Source organism: Eretmochelys imbricata, chromosome 3 (assembly GCF_965152235.1).
Source record: "Eretmochelys imbricata isolate rEreImb1 chromosome 3, rEreImb1.hap1, whole genome shotgun sequence".
Taxonomy (NCBI): domain Eukaryota; kingdom Metazoa; phylum Chordata; order Testudines; family Cheloniidae; genus Eretmochelys; species Eretmochelys imbricata.
Window position 1 is genome coordinate 172,409,661 of NC_135574.1, and position 16,480 is coordinate 172,426,140.

At 39.7% G+C, this 16,480-nt stretch overlaps 1 protein-coding gene across 1 annotated transcript in view; it reads right to left on the bottom strand.

The window, feature by feature from the left end:
• THADA (THADA armadillo repeat containing) overlaps nucleotides 1–16,480 on the bottom strand; it is a 303,171-nt gene that overhangs the window by 190,642 nt on the left and 96,049 nt on the right. The window contains exon 27 of the mRNA XM_077813846.1: nucleotides 2,387–2,476. Coding sequence (XP_077669972.1) covers nucleotides 2,387–2,476 — 90 coding nt within the window. The remainder of the gene's footprint in view (nucleotides 1–2,386; nucleotides 2,477–16,480) is intronic.

The following is a 16,480-nucleotide window of genomic DNA, read 5'->3' on the forward strand; positions in this document are numbered from 1 at the left end:
ACCTGTGACTGACTATGATAGAAATGTGGAAGTATGAGTCTTGAAGGTTGAGGGCCGAGAACCAATCTCCTTCTTCCAATGCTGGGATGATAACTGATAGGGTGACCATCTTGAATTTCTACGCTTTGACATATCTGTTGAGTGCTCTGAGATCCAGTATGGGTCTACAACCTTCCTTTTTCTTTTATATCTGGAAGTAATGAGAGTAGAATCCTTTGCCTCTGAGATGTACGAGCACATTTTCTATAGCTCCTACACTGAGGAGATGGTTTGCCTCTTGACATAGCAGACTCTTGTGAGAAGGGTCCCTGAAGAGGGATGGGGATGGGTGTTTGGGAGGGGGAAGAGAGGAGAAATGGATGGCATATCCGTTCTGGATGATTTCCAACACCCACTTGTCAGAGGTTATAGGTTCCCAGGTGCTGCATAATGGGGTAAGACCGTCTCTGAAAGGAGGAATGGGGTTTCCCAGCACAAGGTGGCAAAGAGAGTGTTCTACAGGCGCCTCAACCAACCAATCAAAACTACCACTTCAAGGTTGAAGGCTGAGACAAAGTCGGTTGTGGTTCCAATTGCTTTTGCTTGGGGAACCTTGATTTCTTTCTCTGTGGCCCTTAAGATCTCTGTGACAAGTACTGAAGCATGTACTGCGATGACAGGGAATTAAACAGCGGCTGAGGGCTGTAATTTCTCTTGTAGGCTGGCATGTATATCCCTAGGGAATGAAGGGTTGCCCAAGAATCCTTTAACATGTGGTGAGACCCATCTGTCGTTTTGGAAAACAGCTTCGTTCCCTCAGTCCTTTTGCCAGGTTCATAGGTGGACGTGTAAGTGCAGCCAGCCAATCCTAGTAAAGAGGGCATCTACAGGCATGCATGGGATATAAATACCATCCCTCATTCTTGCAGTCAGGAATAACGCAATGACCTTCTCCTGAACTGGCCCCATCTGCTTCTAGCCCTGCCTGATTATCCCTCTAAACTTTTCCCCTTCTAACACACGATTCTTTTACAACACTGCCCCTTGAACAGCCACTGAGGGAGAGAAAGGGACCAAGTCTTACTAACAATACATCTAAAGAACAGTACCTCTAACTCAATTCCCCTCATCCAGGGTGGATAAAAATCAATGATTTAAAAAAAAAAATTGGATTTTTTTTAGATAAATTGTTTCCTCAAAAAGCATTTTCATCAAAAAAAAAAATCTGATCTAAAGATAGTTTTAATTAAGATACATTATAGCTCAAAGATATCTCATCATGGAATAGGGATTATAAATTCTAATTCTATAGTATGAGACAATATATTCATGTAATGTTTAAGAAAAGTTTTGTAAATGAGTTCCAATAGTTCATGGATTAGGGACACAATCTTATAGGGTTCCAGGGGCTTCTGTATAGATTATTTAGGTTAATCTTTCTATCTAACCAATGGGACGCAGTGCTCAGTCCAGAAGATACCATCAGAGATGCTTAGTTTTGCAGTTCTCAAACTGGGGATTTGTGTCTCAAGAGATAACATGCTTGTTAACAACAAAAATGTTTTTAAATAAATAAATAGTATACAGAGGTGAGAAATAACAGACCTCAACCCTATTGTCCCTCTGCAAATTTGTGTACACAGAGTCAATCCCTTACCTCTCTCTAAAAGTGCAAAGTTTCAAAACGTTCGATTAATAGAAGATTGTTGGGGGCAAAATAGATCTGGAAAAGGAGAAGAAGTCTGAAGATAAATGTGAGAAGGGAGGGACAGGCAGTAGAAACAAAAGTGAAACTGTTTGAGCAGCACATTCCAGAAGTCTTGAGGTCTTTCTGAGTGTAGCCTTCATTGATCTGAGATCTACCATACCATTCTCTCACTAGAACTGAAAACCTATAATGGCAGCAGGCTGTAAAAGAGACCTAGTTCGTGAATATTTTAATGAAGTTCCTCTACCTGTGGTTAAGACAGGCATGAGTGCAAAATGCAAACAGTGCAACAAAGAAATGCAAGGCCTGGTTGCCCGAATGAAACAACATCATGAGAAGTGTTCCTTCTCAGGAAGAAGCTGCTTGAAGATGATAAAAGGAACACGTCTGAACATGCAGAATCTTCAGGTTGGTAAACATTTTTATTTCAAAAAGAAAAGGAGTACTTGTGGCACCTTAGAGACTAACCAATTTATTTGAGCATAAGCTTTCGTGAGCTACAGCTCACTTCATCGGATGCACACTGTGGAAAGTATAGAAGATCTTTTTATACACACAAAGCATGAAAAAATGGGTGTTTACCACTACAAAAGGTTTTCTCTCCCCCCACCCCACTCTCCTGCTGGTAATAGCTTATCTAAAGTGATCACCCTTAAATTGCACTATATTCAGTAGAATTCCACATGCTTATCTTCTTACCTGTCCATAGTCCTGGCTGCAACTTCCAGTTGTTGGAGAAGGAAAGGATAAAGGGCTGGAAACCGAGAGAAAAACTCCCTCCCTGTCATTCTGCAAAAGGGGCAAAAAAGAATGATAGTTAGTGTTCTATAACAACCTGTTCTTCTCAAAATGTTTAATTAGCCAACAAGCGTTCATTTTTTTATTAATACCTGAGTGTAACCTAAAGTAGTAGCTCACAACATGGTTATAAGACATGGTCGTAAAATGCCCAAGCCCACTTCAACCCTGTCTAAAATACAGTTTCTACCATATGCTATTACTAAGGCTAAGATTTTGTCACAGATATTTTAGATAGGTCACAGGCAACAATGAAAAATTCACGGAAGTCCATGACCTGTCCCTGACTTTTACTAAAAATATCCTTGACAAAATGAGGAAACTGGGCAGCTGCAGGCAAGCTGGGAGCTTCAGGAGCACCCACCACCTGTGGGGGCTCAAACCTCCAGGGTCCCCCTCTGCTGGCAGTTCTGAACTGCAGGGGTCCCCCCCGCTGTCCACGGTGGCCAGGAACTCCAGGAGTCCCCCCTGCCGCCCGCAGAGACAGAGAGCTCCAGGGGTTACCCCTGCAGCTTGCGGTGGACATGAGCAGTGGGGGTCCCCCCTGCCACGCAGGGCAGCTGGGAGTGGCAGGGGTCTCTGCTGCCATCCGCGGTGGCCGAGAGCTGCAGGGGGTCAACCTGCCACTGCTGACTCCCTTCACCTGGGGCTGTGGGGGTACCCCACAGCTCCCTGCCTCCACAGGCAGCGGGGGACCCTGCTGCTCCCTGCGGGAGCTGACTCAAGTCACAGAGATCTTTGGAAGTCACTGAATCCGTGACTTCCGTGACCTTAGTGACTAAATCGCAGCCTTAGCTATTACCAGTAAAACTGAAAGCTGCACCATTGGACACTGGTGGTAAATTCCAGGTCCCATTTTTGCCAGTGTAGATGCACCCTTATATGCCTACATAACAACGGGATTCAAAACAGATTTCCAGCACACAACAAATTAAATAAAATACAGTTTATACCAATGATCAGCAAAGCTCAACCACTGACCAGACTTAATAAAGCAGCAAAGTTCAAGTTATGGCAGTAAATAAAATCAAACTAAACATAAGCTTTAACACAGCTTTTTAAACCATGTTATAAACACAGACACTGTCTACCCTGGCCAGGAAACTGTGTTAGCACCTCTGTAGCAAAAACTGTATTTCAAATCTCATAGTAGGAAAGAGCCTAATTAGAATATACATTAGACAGGTAAAAGGAGTTCTGAATTCTTTTAAACAATTAACCAGCAGAATTGTAAAACATGTTTACCACATGATCTACTGAAAAAAAAAAGTCAACACACATTAGCAAAGCTTCACTGTAAAGATTCATGCTAGCATCTACAAAATCACAGGGAGGAATTGCAAAAACGAATGTTAGTGAAAATAAGCAAAAAAACACCATACAAGAGTAAAATCACCACATGGCAAACATCAGCAAAGCTTCATCCAGTGCCCAGCTAACAAAACATGCCTTAGTCACAGGCCACAGAGTAAACACAGTAAAAATGATCACTAGATGGAAACAAACTTTCAAACGCAAAGGTTCAGGAAAATTTCAGTAGGCACATAAAAACTATACCAAAATCCTGAACTATTTATAACTATAGGCATATGCAGGGGATTTGCCACAGAATTTTGCTCCAAAGATTTCATTTTTTAAAAATTGAGCTTCTAGCCTTTATGGTTGTGAAGAAAATCTTCTACATGTGAACCAAGTGTAAACTGAAAGAATGATAATTCAAATGTCAACATTAACTATTTTGCTAATTATTTTAGCAGAAACATACAACTAATTGCTTATCCCACAATCCCAAACTGCTTCCCAGTTGCCAAAAGCTCCAAATGTCCCGTTACCAAGCTGCCAAAACTTCCAATTTCAATAGCACGGTTACATATTTTCTAGACAAACTGTGCAAGACAGTGACATTTTAAAACACAGGGGCCGTGCAAAACACATAATATTTAACATAAAATTAAACAAGCAAGGGACATATTACTGATTACATCATTCTTTTTCCTTTCTTAAATCAATAAAATTTAATCCACTATGAAGATACCATGTAGAATCTCCAAACTACTACAAAAACAACAAGGAGTCCGATGGCACCTTAAACACTAACAGGTTTATTTGGGCATAAGCTTTCGTGGGTAAAAAACCCACTTCTTCAGATGCATGGAGTGGGTAAAAAGCCCACTTCTTTTGATGCATGGAGTGAAAGTTTGCATCTGAAGAAGTGGGATTTTTACCCACGAAAGTTTATGCCCAAATAAATCTGTTAGTCTTTAAGGTGCCACCGGACTCCCTGTTGTTTTTGTGGATACAGATTAACGTGGTTACCCCCGATACCAAACTACTACAGTGATATGCCCAGAATCTAGCTGCTCTAACTGCAGTATTTGGGTCAAATTTGCTGTGGCATATATAGTCCTTGGGCATAGGTTTAAAAGGTGATTTGGAGTAACTAATGAACTAATACCCTCTTCTTATGGATTCATAACAAGCACGCAATCCCTAAAACCAAAGAAATGTTAATACCTATAAACACAAACTAAAAAAAAAAAAAAGGAACAGTAGGAAAAAACAGTCTGGGATTAAAGAATAGATAAATTGGATTAAACTCCAGTCAGCCCACATAAATTAAAATCTATAGAGAAACCCCCCCGCCACCCCATTTTAATAGCATTTAAACCAGAGGTTCTCAAACTTTTATATTGGTGAGCCTCTGAGTGAGACCCCCCCTTATAAATTAAAAATACTTTTAAAATATATTTAGCACTATTATAAATGCTGGAAGCGAAGCGGGGTCGGGTGTGGAGGCTGACAGCTCGCGACCCCCCATGTAATAACCATGCGACCCCGTGAGGTGTCATGACACCCAGTTTAGGAACCCCTGATCTAACCTATCACACTGTAGATGTACATCAGTACAAATTCAGGGACTTTGGATTCCTTGCAGAGGAGATAAACATATTATAGAATCCATTTGAGAATATTTATAGCAAGTTTGACATTTTGAAACAAAAATGTCAACAAGAGAGGTCTTAACATCAAATCTACTCTTATTTTCCTCCCTTTGCCCCCTCAAATAAAAATCTCTCTCTGAAAACTGACTTCTTGGAAACAGAAGATGATTCTGAAGTATTATTTCAGCCATGCATTACATTGTCTGGAATGATCAGAAACTGGAGGTATGGCTAGAAAGCCAAGCAAATACAAACTGAAACCACTGTAACCAGTTCCTGGAGGCTTGTTTACATTATAGTGGTACTGTAAGAGTTTTTACAACGTGTTGCATTTTCATTATAATATACGAAAATTCAGGCACCAAGGAATAATAGACAGAATTCCCAAGCAGATGTTACCAGGACGGCCATCCTTCTAGTGTGTGAAAAATTCTATTTATTCTCAAAAATAAAAAATAATTTTTCTCTGAGAAAAAGTGGAATTTTTTACTAAGAGAGGGTAGTATGGTTACTGTTATCAAGGGTTAACCCCTGAAACATCTAATGCGAAACACCTTCAAATGCAGTATCTACATTCTATTAAAACTATTAAATGTCTTCTCTAGATTTCTGACGACTGCATAAAAAGAATGATGTAAATGTTCTTAAACTAGGATGAAATACTAAACTGACAGCAATTTATAAGAGTTCTTAACTCTGTGCCTTCTTCGTATCCAGAAGGATTTATAACCCTATAAAAATATAGTTTGCAAATGTGTCTGCAGAGGACAGAAGTCTTGAAAATACTTAAGTGAAACAGATAATTTTTGATGAATGAGGGGCATAAATATTCAAAGTTTTGCTGGGTTTTTTTGTTTGTTCTTGTTTTTAAGAACACTTGTAATTCTTTTTTTTTAAAAAAAAAAGTAGGAACGCTGGGGCTCTAAACATGTAGCATCACCCAATAGTGACTGGCATTATCACGGTAACTGCATCTGTTTTAGGTACCTGCAAGAAGTGTCTTGATTTTACCTGCAGCTCTCATTGACCTCAAGGGGCATTTTGGGTGCTGAGCACCTTCAAAAGAAAAAATTTACAAGCAGCTAGTTAAGTCAAGAGTTTGTTCATGTCACTATCGGCCCATTTTATCATACAAAATAATTCATTGACCAAATATGAACTCAAAATTAAGCACTAAGAGTGAAAGTTCCTAGAACATTAAACTTAAAGTGCTCAGTATACAGTGTATGTAAATTTTATGCAGTTTCTTGATATTCAGAGGATAAAAAATCAAAAGATAATTGCCACTGAATTGGGCAAGTCACATAACCTGTCTCTCAGTTTGCTGCCCGGATCTTGTATGAGGGGAGGAAAGGAATCTACTCAAAACCTACTTCCTACTTGTCAGGTATTTGCAGAAAACATGTCTAAAAACAGTGAGAGGAAGTATATTTTCACTACAGCTGGAGTTGTAATTTCTACCTCTGGTAGATATACCCGAGCTAATTTGGACTTAGAAACGTAGCTGCAGCAGCAGGAGGGGCTAGCTGCCTGAGCATGTGCCTAGCGTTTCAGACAGCATTGAACTCTGGTGACTAAATCCTCCCGCTGCTCATGTCACGGCAACACTTCTCTTTTTAGCAGAGTAGCTTGAGAGATAGGTAGCCACATCTGCTCTAAGTGGAAATTACACCTCCAGCTCCAATGTAGACACACCCTAAGAGGACTAGTTGCTAAGCAACAACTTTGGCTGCCTCCCATTCCAGTGCATAGAGGAAACAACATAGTACACCACACTAGTGGAGATGTTGTGAACAAAAGGGAATTGTACAAAGATGAGGCTGTGCAAGTAGAAGAGAGAGTTACTTACCATAACTGCAGGTTTCAGAGTAACAGCCGTGTTAGTCTGTATTCGCAAAAAGAAAAGGAGTACTTGCGGCACCTTAGAGACTAACCAATTTATTTGAGCATAAGCTTTCGTGAGCTACAGCTCACTTCATGCTCAAATAAATTGGTTAGTTTCTAAGGTGCCACAAGTACTCCTTTTCTTTTTACCATAACTGGAGGTTCTTCAAGATGTGTGGTTCCTATCTGGATTCCAAATGTGGGTGCACATGCATGCCATGCACTGGAGCCAGAACTGATCATAGTAGTGTCCGCTGACCCACACATGCGCTGTGCATTGACTGTGTGGTGCATCCGAGGCTTTAAGACACCATGTGGGTTGATGCCACTCTAGTTCCCTCTTATCAGGCAGTTGCAGAGCCCAGAGCAGAGGTGGTGATGCAGGGTAAGATTGGAATCCAGATAGGGACCACACATCTTGAAGAACATCCAGTTACAGTAAGTAACCTTCTCTTCTTCTTTGAGCGATGGTCCCTATGTGGATTCCAAATGAGGGAGAGTAGCAAGCAGAACTCAACTGCGGTGGCAGGTGCAAGGGCTCTCCAGGAGTCACAGTCTAAAGGATGGTGTGGCCGAGAGCTGCATCCACTGCCGCGGCAGGGGCATAGTGAGTAGGAAAGGTATGGATGAAGGACCAAGTGGCTGCCCGGAAAATATCTTGCCATGGAATGTCTGCAAGGAAAGCTGATCTGGTGGCATGAGCCCGTGGGGGGGGGAGGGGAACACCAGAGAGAGGGTAACAGTCCTCAATGCAGTGGGAAATCCAGTGGAAGAGACATTGCGAGGTGAAAGCACATCCTCAAAGCAGTCAGTGATGGCGAGGAAGAGATGTGGGGAGATGTGAAAGTCACGTGTGCGCTGGAGGTAAAAGGCTAGCACTTGGCAGACATTGAGGGAGTGTAGCATGCGCTCCCTGGAGGAGGCGTGCGGTTTAGGGCAGGGGTTCTCTAACTTCATTGTACCGCGACCTCCTTCTGACAACAAAAATTACTTCACAACCCCAGGAGGGGGATCAAAGCCTGAACCCACCTATACCTCATTGCCCTGGGTGGGGGGACCAAAGCCTGAGCCCCACCGCTCTAAGCAGGGGGGCAAAGTTGAAGCTCCAGGGCTTCATCCCCAGGCAGGGGGCCTGCAACCTGAGCCTGGCCACCCAGGGCTGAAGCCCTTGGGCTTTGGGGCTCAGGCTTCAGCCCCAGGCCCCAGCAAGTCTAAGCTAGCCCTGGCAACCTCATTCAAAAGGGGTCGTGACCCACTTTGGGGTCCCGACCCAAAGTTTGAGAACCGTTAGGTTAGAAGGTGGGTAAGTGTATGCACTGGTTGAGGTGGAACAGGGAGACCACTTTGGGAAGAAATTTGGGGTGAAGGCGTAGGGAGACCTGGTCATGGTGGAAGATCGTAAAGGGCAGTTCCACCATCATTTCCGCCAGTTCACTGACAAAGAAAATCACCTTCACAGAGAAGTGAGCGAGAGAGCAGGTTTCCAGGGGTTCAAAGGACGCCCTAGTGAGGAAGTAGATGACAAGGTTGAGGTCCCTGCAGGGGATAAGCTTCTGCATCGAGGAAAAAAACCCTCCCCCCCCCCCCGCTGGTAATAGCTCACCTTAACTGATCACTCTCCTTATAGTGTGTATGATAACACCCATTGTTTCATGTTCTCTCTGTATATAAAATTGTCCTATTGTATTTTCCACTGCATGCCTCCGATGAAGTGAGCTGTAGGTCACAAAAGCTTATGCTCTAATAAATTTGTTAGTCTCTAAGGTGCCATAAGTCCTCCTTTTCTTTTTGCAGATACAGACTAACACGGCTGCTACTCTGAAACATTTCTTCCCCTGTAATTGCTTCATTTATATAATACCATTAAATGTTCAGGATGTATAAGTAAATAAATAAAACAGAAGAGCGGGTCTCTGCCCTACAGATCTTACAGTTTAAGAGTGACAAAAACTAAACACAGTTCACCAATTCTCTATATCTGACAGTTGGTGGTCTAGAGCACAATCCTTTTTCTCTAGAATTCTTGCAGTGAATGGAGGCACCTCATTCAGGCTAATTTACACTGAAGTGTTAATAGAGTCTGGGAACAATTCATTTCAGCACTCCTCAGAAGAAAGATTTACCAGGATTCAGAGATGTTATGGGAGGAAAAAGAGTACTAATTTTTTTGAGTTGTGGAAGTAAATCAGGGACAGTTTCCCCTTCTACTTATGTTTCCCCCTAAAGAAAAGTACTAACAAAACACACCACCACTACAACTCTTAACTGAAGAATTCTGCCCTTCGTTCTAACTTTAGGTCATATTGCACCTGCCACTCATAATCATTTCATCTGTCCCGTTCATCTAAATTTACTCTTTCCAATCTTTTCTGTCTGTGTGAATCTGCGCCACAGTTCATTAAACTGAAGGACAAGGTTTATGATGCTAGCTAGAAAATTGTTCTAGTAAAATGTAGTGAGTTCTTATGAAACGGAAGTTACTTTGAAGGCAAAGAGTGGAGATGTACATGTAGGGTTATAACTTCCTTCCTTCATTGTACTATTACAGCTAAAATTCATAATTGAAGGCAGATGTAGATCTATAAAACCCAGCAAAACAAACTTCTAGAAAAGTCTATTTTAAGCTGCAGCTAAAGAGCAATTTGCTATGTGGATGACTAAAGTTTCTTTTAAAAAAGGAGGAATGAGAAAAGTAGTTTGCCTCTCCCACACAAAGCTAACATAAGGAGCTTTTATTGTACTTTTGATGGTCAGTAACTTCTCTATGTATTTGTACTTGATTGTATGGCTTTATTTGTTTGCTAATAGAATCTTCACAGCAAGGGAATGGCCTCATTCTTATTAATCTCCTTTCCACTCCTCTGATAAGATTGTTCAATATTACTGTACTTTCTCAATCAAAATAGATAAAATATTTTATAATGTAACAGACTTAAAATTCTATCTATAGATAGATTCCAGTTTTCTACTAGACAATAGCATGACCACAGGTCAGCTGGTTCCCCTCCACCATCTTTTTCATTCTACTTCTCTCATGAGTGCCTCCTAGGCCAACATGATATCTCAAGAGTTATTCCTTTCATGTATTTATCAATTCTGATTAAGTGCTGTGATCTCATGTGTAGGTCAAGACCTGTATTTGTACATTTAGTTGTCTTTGTTGTATTACTGTGTTTGTATGCTATCTGTGGATTTAAAATTGTTTAACAGATTTGTTTATAAAAAATAAACTAAAGAGCTTGGATGCTGTGGTACTCTTTGCTAAATGCTGCTGCAGTATATTCTTAGAACATACTGTGGCGGATCAGTTTAATTCGTAAGTACAGCAATGTGTGTATACATTGTGTGTATACCTCATTTTACCATGACATGTGTCACAGATTATCTCCTTCTATAATATCTCTGATTTCATATTTTTCAGAAAAATTAAAGGCTCCATAGCCTTGTATCCTGCTTTAATAACTGACACTATAAAGTACATTTGTGAATCATCTGCTCATATTGTGAGTCTAAAGTAAAAAAAAACACAGCAAAAGAGGTTTAAAGACAATTGACCTTCTGGGGCTACAAGGCCGCTCTAATACTCATTCTAAATCATAAATATCAACAAGAAAAATCCTGGACAGCTGATAGGCACTCACAAATACCAAAATTGGGATGGAGATAAAGGATATAACAAAAGTAGGAGAAAAAGAAGAGACGAGAATAAAAGAATATATACAGGGAAAAAGCAAAAACCAAGAGACGTTTACAGAGGCTTTTATTAAAGGGCATAGTTTTCATGAGTTCGTGGAGGCCTCTTTTTAATATTTTCCTGCCAAGAATAATATCTACTCTTATTGTGGCAATGACTGTATTGAAATTAATGGACCCTGAAGAATTATCTAGCATATCACAGAGGAAAGATAAAACAGACAGACTGGAAACCAAATTCAGCCCTCGCCTCAGCAGACACAATTATTGCAGAAAGCATTTTAAGCCAAGGCTGAATTTGGACCTGAAAATATAAATAGCCATATGGAAGGGACACAAGTTTTCAAATCTAGCTTGATATACTTGCCTCTTTTGCTTTTAGCAAATTATGAAAGCAAGCATACAAAACACACACATGCTTAGTGGACAGAATATTCCACTATTCAGAATATTTTTTTTGTTGACTTGTTTACTTTTTGTTCTTCGTTCTCTCCCAAATCTCTCACCAGATAGGTCCTCCCAACCCCCAAATACACGACTTTTTCTACACTATACAGAATCACAGACATCACTAAAACAGACGGAGTAGATCATCCATCTCCATCCCAACACAGAAACAAGCCTTAACCATGTATTTGTGAAATGATGCTGAACATGGTATGTCCTGATCTGTATTTGCATTTAAATCTTGTGCTCCTCTACTGGGGCTGAACCTGTTGTTGACACGCTTGTCAGCAACATATAATTTCTATACTACATACCAGGCCACAGATCAAGTGCAAACCTCAATATTCATATCATCCAGTAGGTCACTAGCCAAAAGTATCCTACTTGTAACCAGTCTGGAATGCACACAAGGTTTGGAGTGGATGAAACCTCCCAGAAGTTCCAGACATAGTAGTCACCCTTAAAAACTTTTCTGTTGCCTGAGACAACTAAATAACATGAGCCATCAGTCTGTGCAGTGTTTCCTAAACTAATTAATGGGAAGCTTAAGTACTGTCACCATAATGTTACCGAATTGCAAAGGTAAAATTGGAAAGGTTTTAAGGGCAGCCACTATAGTTTTGCAAGATAAAATTAAGACACAGAACGACAAAGGGGCTTCAAAGAATTAACAGCCACTGAAATTAGTTCACACTTCTATTTGGAACAAATCCAACCTCTTGCTCTAGGTAATTGAGACCCCTCTTGCAGCAGTACCAATAATGTTCCACTGTGCAGGGGGCTGGGTAGGTTTCAGTGATCCTCAGGGAGGGCATGTTCACCCCTATGTCTGCAAAGCCCAGCTCTGATAAGCTCTTTGTGACCCACAGCACATCAGAGATCAGAGGGCTGATGGATCTGTGATAACAAGGGTTAGCAATGAGTTCAGCACCAGTTCAAGCACACATGGTTTAACTGCAAGAGTGCATTAGGACAAACTGTGTTCAGCAACATTTCAGAAACCACTGTTAATTCATGCCTGGAGCAAGTATTAACCACAGCTTTCTGAACTAATACAGAGCATAGTTTGTCCTGGTCTACATTTGCAGTTAAAATGTGCGCAGCTGACTGATCTAGTGCAAAACCCAATGCTAACCCTACTGTAAACAATGGATCAGTTTATCAGGTACATGATGCTCAAAGGCATAAATACCTGTTGAAACTCAGTTAATAATGCTTGTGACATGTCAGCAAGAATCACAATAGAGAAAAGTGACTGACCAAGCCAAACCTCAATAATATAGCAGATATGGTCAAGGATATGAGTGTGCGTTCTGACTCAGCTTTCATTTTTTTCTCCACCGCATCACCATCTGCGATAAGGCCATCATTCTCTGGCTTACAAAACATTTCCAGACCACAGCTATTATCGATACCAAAATGGTCTGAAATAACAACTCATGCTTCTGCCTCTACAGATTAGCTTAGTCTAATGTTTCTTTTTTGTATAGTTTCCCAGATAAGGACCTCCTTCGTGTTCAAATGTTGTAGAGTGCTGCAATCACATGACCTACCTACTCATTAGGTTTTCTTAACAGTTCTCTCTCTTTAGTGTCCCACCATTCCAGGCGACATGCGTCCATGCTGCTGACGAGTTCTGCTCGATAACAATCCAAAGCAGTGCACACTGACGCACATTCATTTTCATCGTCTAAGTTGATTTTCTTTTTTAGTGGTTTGGGTTCTGCAGTTTCTGCATGGGAGTGTTGCTCTTTTAAGACTTCTGACAGCATGTTCCACGCCTTGCCCCTCTCAGATTTTGGAAGGCACTTCAGATTCTTAAACATTAGGTCAAGTGCTATAGCTATCTTTAGAAATCTCACATTGGTACCTTCTTTGCGTTTTGTCAAATCTGCAGTGGAAGTGTTGTTAAATCGAACAACATGTGCTGGGTTATCATCTGAGACTGCCATAACATGAAATAGATGACAGAATGCAAGTAAAACCACAGAGCAGAAGACATACAATTCTCCTCCAAGGAATTTAGTCACAAATTTAATTAATGCATTATTTTTTTAACGAGCATCATCAGCATGGAAGCATGTTCTCTGGAATGGTGGCCAAAGCATGAAGGGGCATACGAATGTTTAGCATATCTGGCATGTAAATACCTTGCGCCGTCAGCTACAACAGTGCCATGCGAGTGCCTGTTCTCACTTTCAGGTGACAAATAAGAAGCAGGCAGCATTATGGCCCATAAATGTAAACAAACTTGTTTGTCTTAGCAATTGGCTGAACAAGAAGTAGGACTGAGTGAACTTGTAGGCTCCAAAGTTTTACATTGTTTCGTTTTTGAGTGCAGTTACGTACAAAAAAATATACATTTGTAAATTGTACTTTCACGATAAAGAGATTGTGCTACAGTACTTGTATGAAAGGTGAATTGAAAAACACTATTTCTTTTGTTTATCTTTTTCATAATGCAAATATTTGTAATCAAAAATAATATAAAATGGGCACTGTTCAGTTTGTATGCTGTGTTGTAATTGAAATCAATATACTTGAAAATGTAGAAAAACACCAAAATATTTATAAGACATTTCAGTTGGTATTCTATTATTGTTTTACAGTGCGATTAAAACTGCAATTAATCATGATCAATTTTTTAATCGAGTGAATTTGTTTTGAGTTAACCACTTGAGTTAACTGCGATAAATTGACAGCCCTACAAAACCAAATAGCATAAACCCATGAAATTCAGAGTTAAGATTAACCTTAAAAGAAATTCAAACACATGAAGAAGTATGGAAATGCAGTTAGGGCAACCTTACAACCTGAACTCTGCCCCAAAGTGACATACTGCAAAAACCACATGATTTTGATTAAGGCATGACAGTGTTTGTGGTCCCTAATTAGAAGGAACTATTTCATATACACATTTTTTTATATTTTTCTTCGGACTACAGGGTAGAGTTAAGGATATGTCATAAAATTAATCATGGGAAGTTCTATGACTCTCAGAGGCATCTGAATCAGACATATTTGTGTGACAGATTCTGCCACCCATTTCTCAAGTTGACTCTGCAAATGGTTCCACTACAGTTTAAAAAAAAAATAAAATCACTGCTTATATTGGTTTTGAGATTTACATTGAATATAATGGCTAAACCACTTTTACAGTTCTCTTCCTTTAGAAATTACTCGCTGAATCAGTATATTACTTTTTGTAAGGTAGTTAGTTATCAAACAATTAAATACATTGTTTATTAATACATTAAAATGTTTCTTTTAAGGGGAGGTTAGAAGACAGATGGTTTGTGTAGGGTTTTCTTAGCTGTATTCCACACCAACACAATAAATGTTGCTATTTCTTTAATCACCTCAGGCTGGGAGCTGCTAAGGATTCAAGAAAAATCTGGTAAGCTAAAAAAAAGCGGAGTTCAGTCAAAATAAATGCTACAGCTTAAAATGACAGTACTGAAAACATCCATTTTCAAAAAGAACTCTTGTTATTTCCTACTGTATCTGTAGGCCTCTATCATATATTAGAGCTTCAGTAATCAATAGGCTCCAGCTAAGAAAGATGATCGAGTTGGAATTTACTAACTTTTCCTAAAAACAAGCAATGTAGTCTTTATTTCAGTATGAAGCAATCTTCTTGGCATGAATTTATGTTCCTCTTTAAAATGTCCATCAGATGTCAAACAAAATTTACCATTTGAAAGTATTACAGCTAATGCAGGCAAGAGGATGCGCTTGTGAGAGAGAAAGACTCACCAGACCAGGTAGCATTCTAAGGGTGAGAAATTTAAGTAGATAGCAATGGACATTGGACAGTCCTGCCGGAAAGATCCAGTTAGCAATGGATAGGAAGTAATATTTTTATGAGTTCTTCTCTAGATAATCTTGCTCTACGACAATCAGTACACTCGTCTGTTAGACCCAGCCAAAGAATGCCATTTCAGTTACTTTAACACTGTCTCTAGAGAGCTCACTGTATTCGCTTTCAAGGTTGAAAACTGCTACCTGCCTAAAGAGAATGTTAGTACTCACAAGAAGACATCCTGACCACATAACTGACCTTTTTAGGGGGGAAAAAAGGAAAAAGTAATCAACAATATTGTGCATATCCTTGTCATTAATTAAAATAAATGTTATAATGTACTAGCTAATAAAAAGCCCTGTGTAACTATATAAGGATATAAAAGGATTATCTCATCTTTGTCATTCACAGATTTATTACAGTAAGTAATTTAATTCTAGGACACCTCTTCAGTTAGAGCAATGGGTGCCAGCCTTCGTATTACATCATCATGTAGTTAGCAAGAACAACTTAGATTTATTTACTACATTGGCAGAAGGGGGAATTTTTGAAGAGGGATGGAAGAATCACTATGCATCAGTGGAATTTATAGCTTTAGTAAATGTTAGGTTTGTTTTCTAAGGAATTATAACAACATACTTAAATTCCAGAACAGTAAGCAAAATAGCTTAAGTTCACTGACTTGAGAAAACATTCTTTTATACTGCATAGTTCTAAAATAAATACTTAAAAGAAATAGAGACCAAGCCATTATATCTTAGTTTTCATTTTCCTTCAGATAGAAGTGCTAGAACAAACATTCTTACCAGTTTACATTGCCTGTGTTTTATGAGGTTAATAACTGAACTGTCAATCAAGGGCTATATAAATACAGTAGTTGAATACTTTCTGCTTTAGAAGCACTTTTATTTACAAAAGTGGGTAGCCAAGATTTCCAAAGGACTACATGGTCTGTTTGCTTTGATCTGTTTTATGTACAAGTCTCTCTATACCTGTTGGTTTGCTATTTATAATACCTTTGTGTAATTAGGTATGGGAAGAGTAGCTGTGCACAACACACACTTCAGGAAAACGGCAACTGAGAGGAATAAAGTATTATGTAACAAGCAGCTTACCAAAAATAACTTGTTAAAGAACCTTTCTCAAGGCAACTTTGTTGGTATGATGGCAAGAGATCTTAAAATATGATGTGCCAGAATAAAGGAGAGGAGGGTCACTTAAATCTGA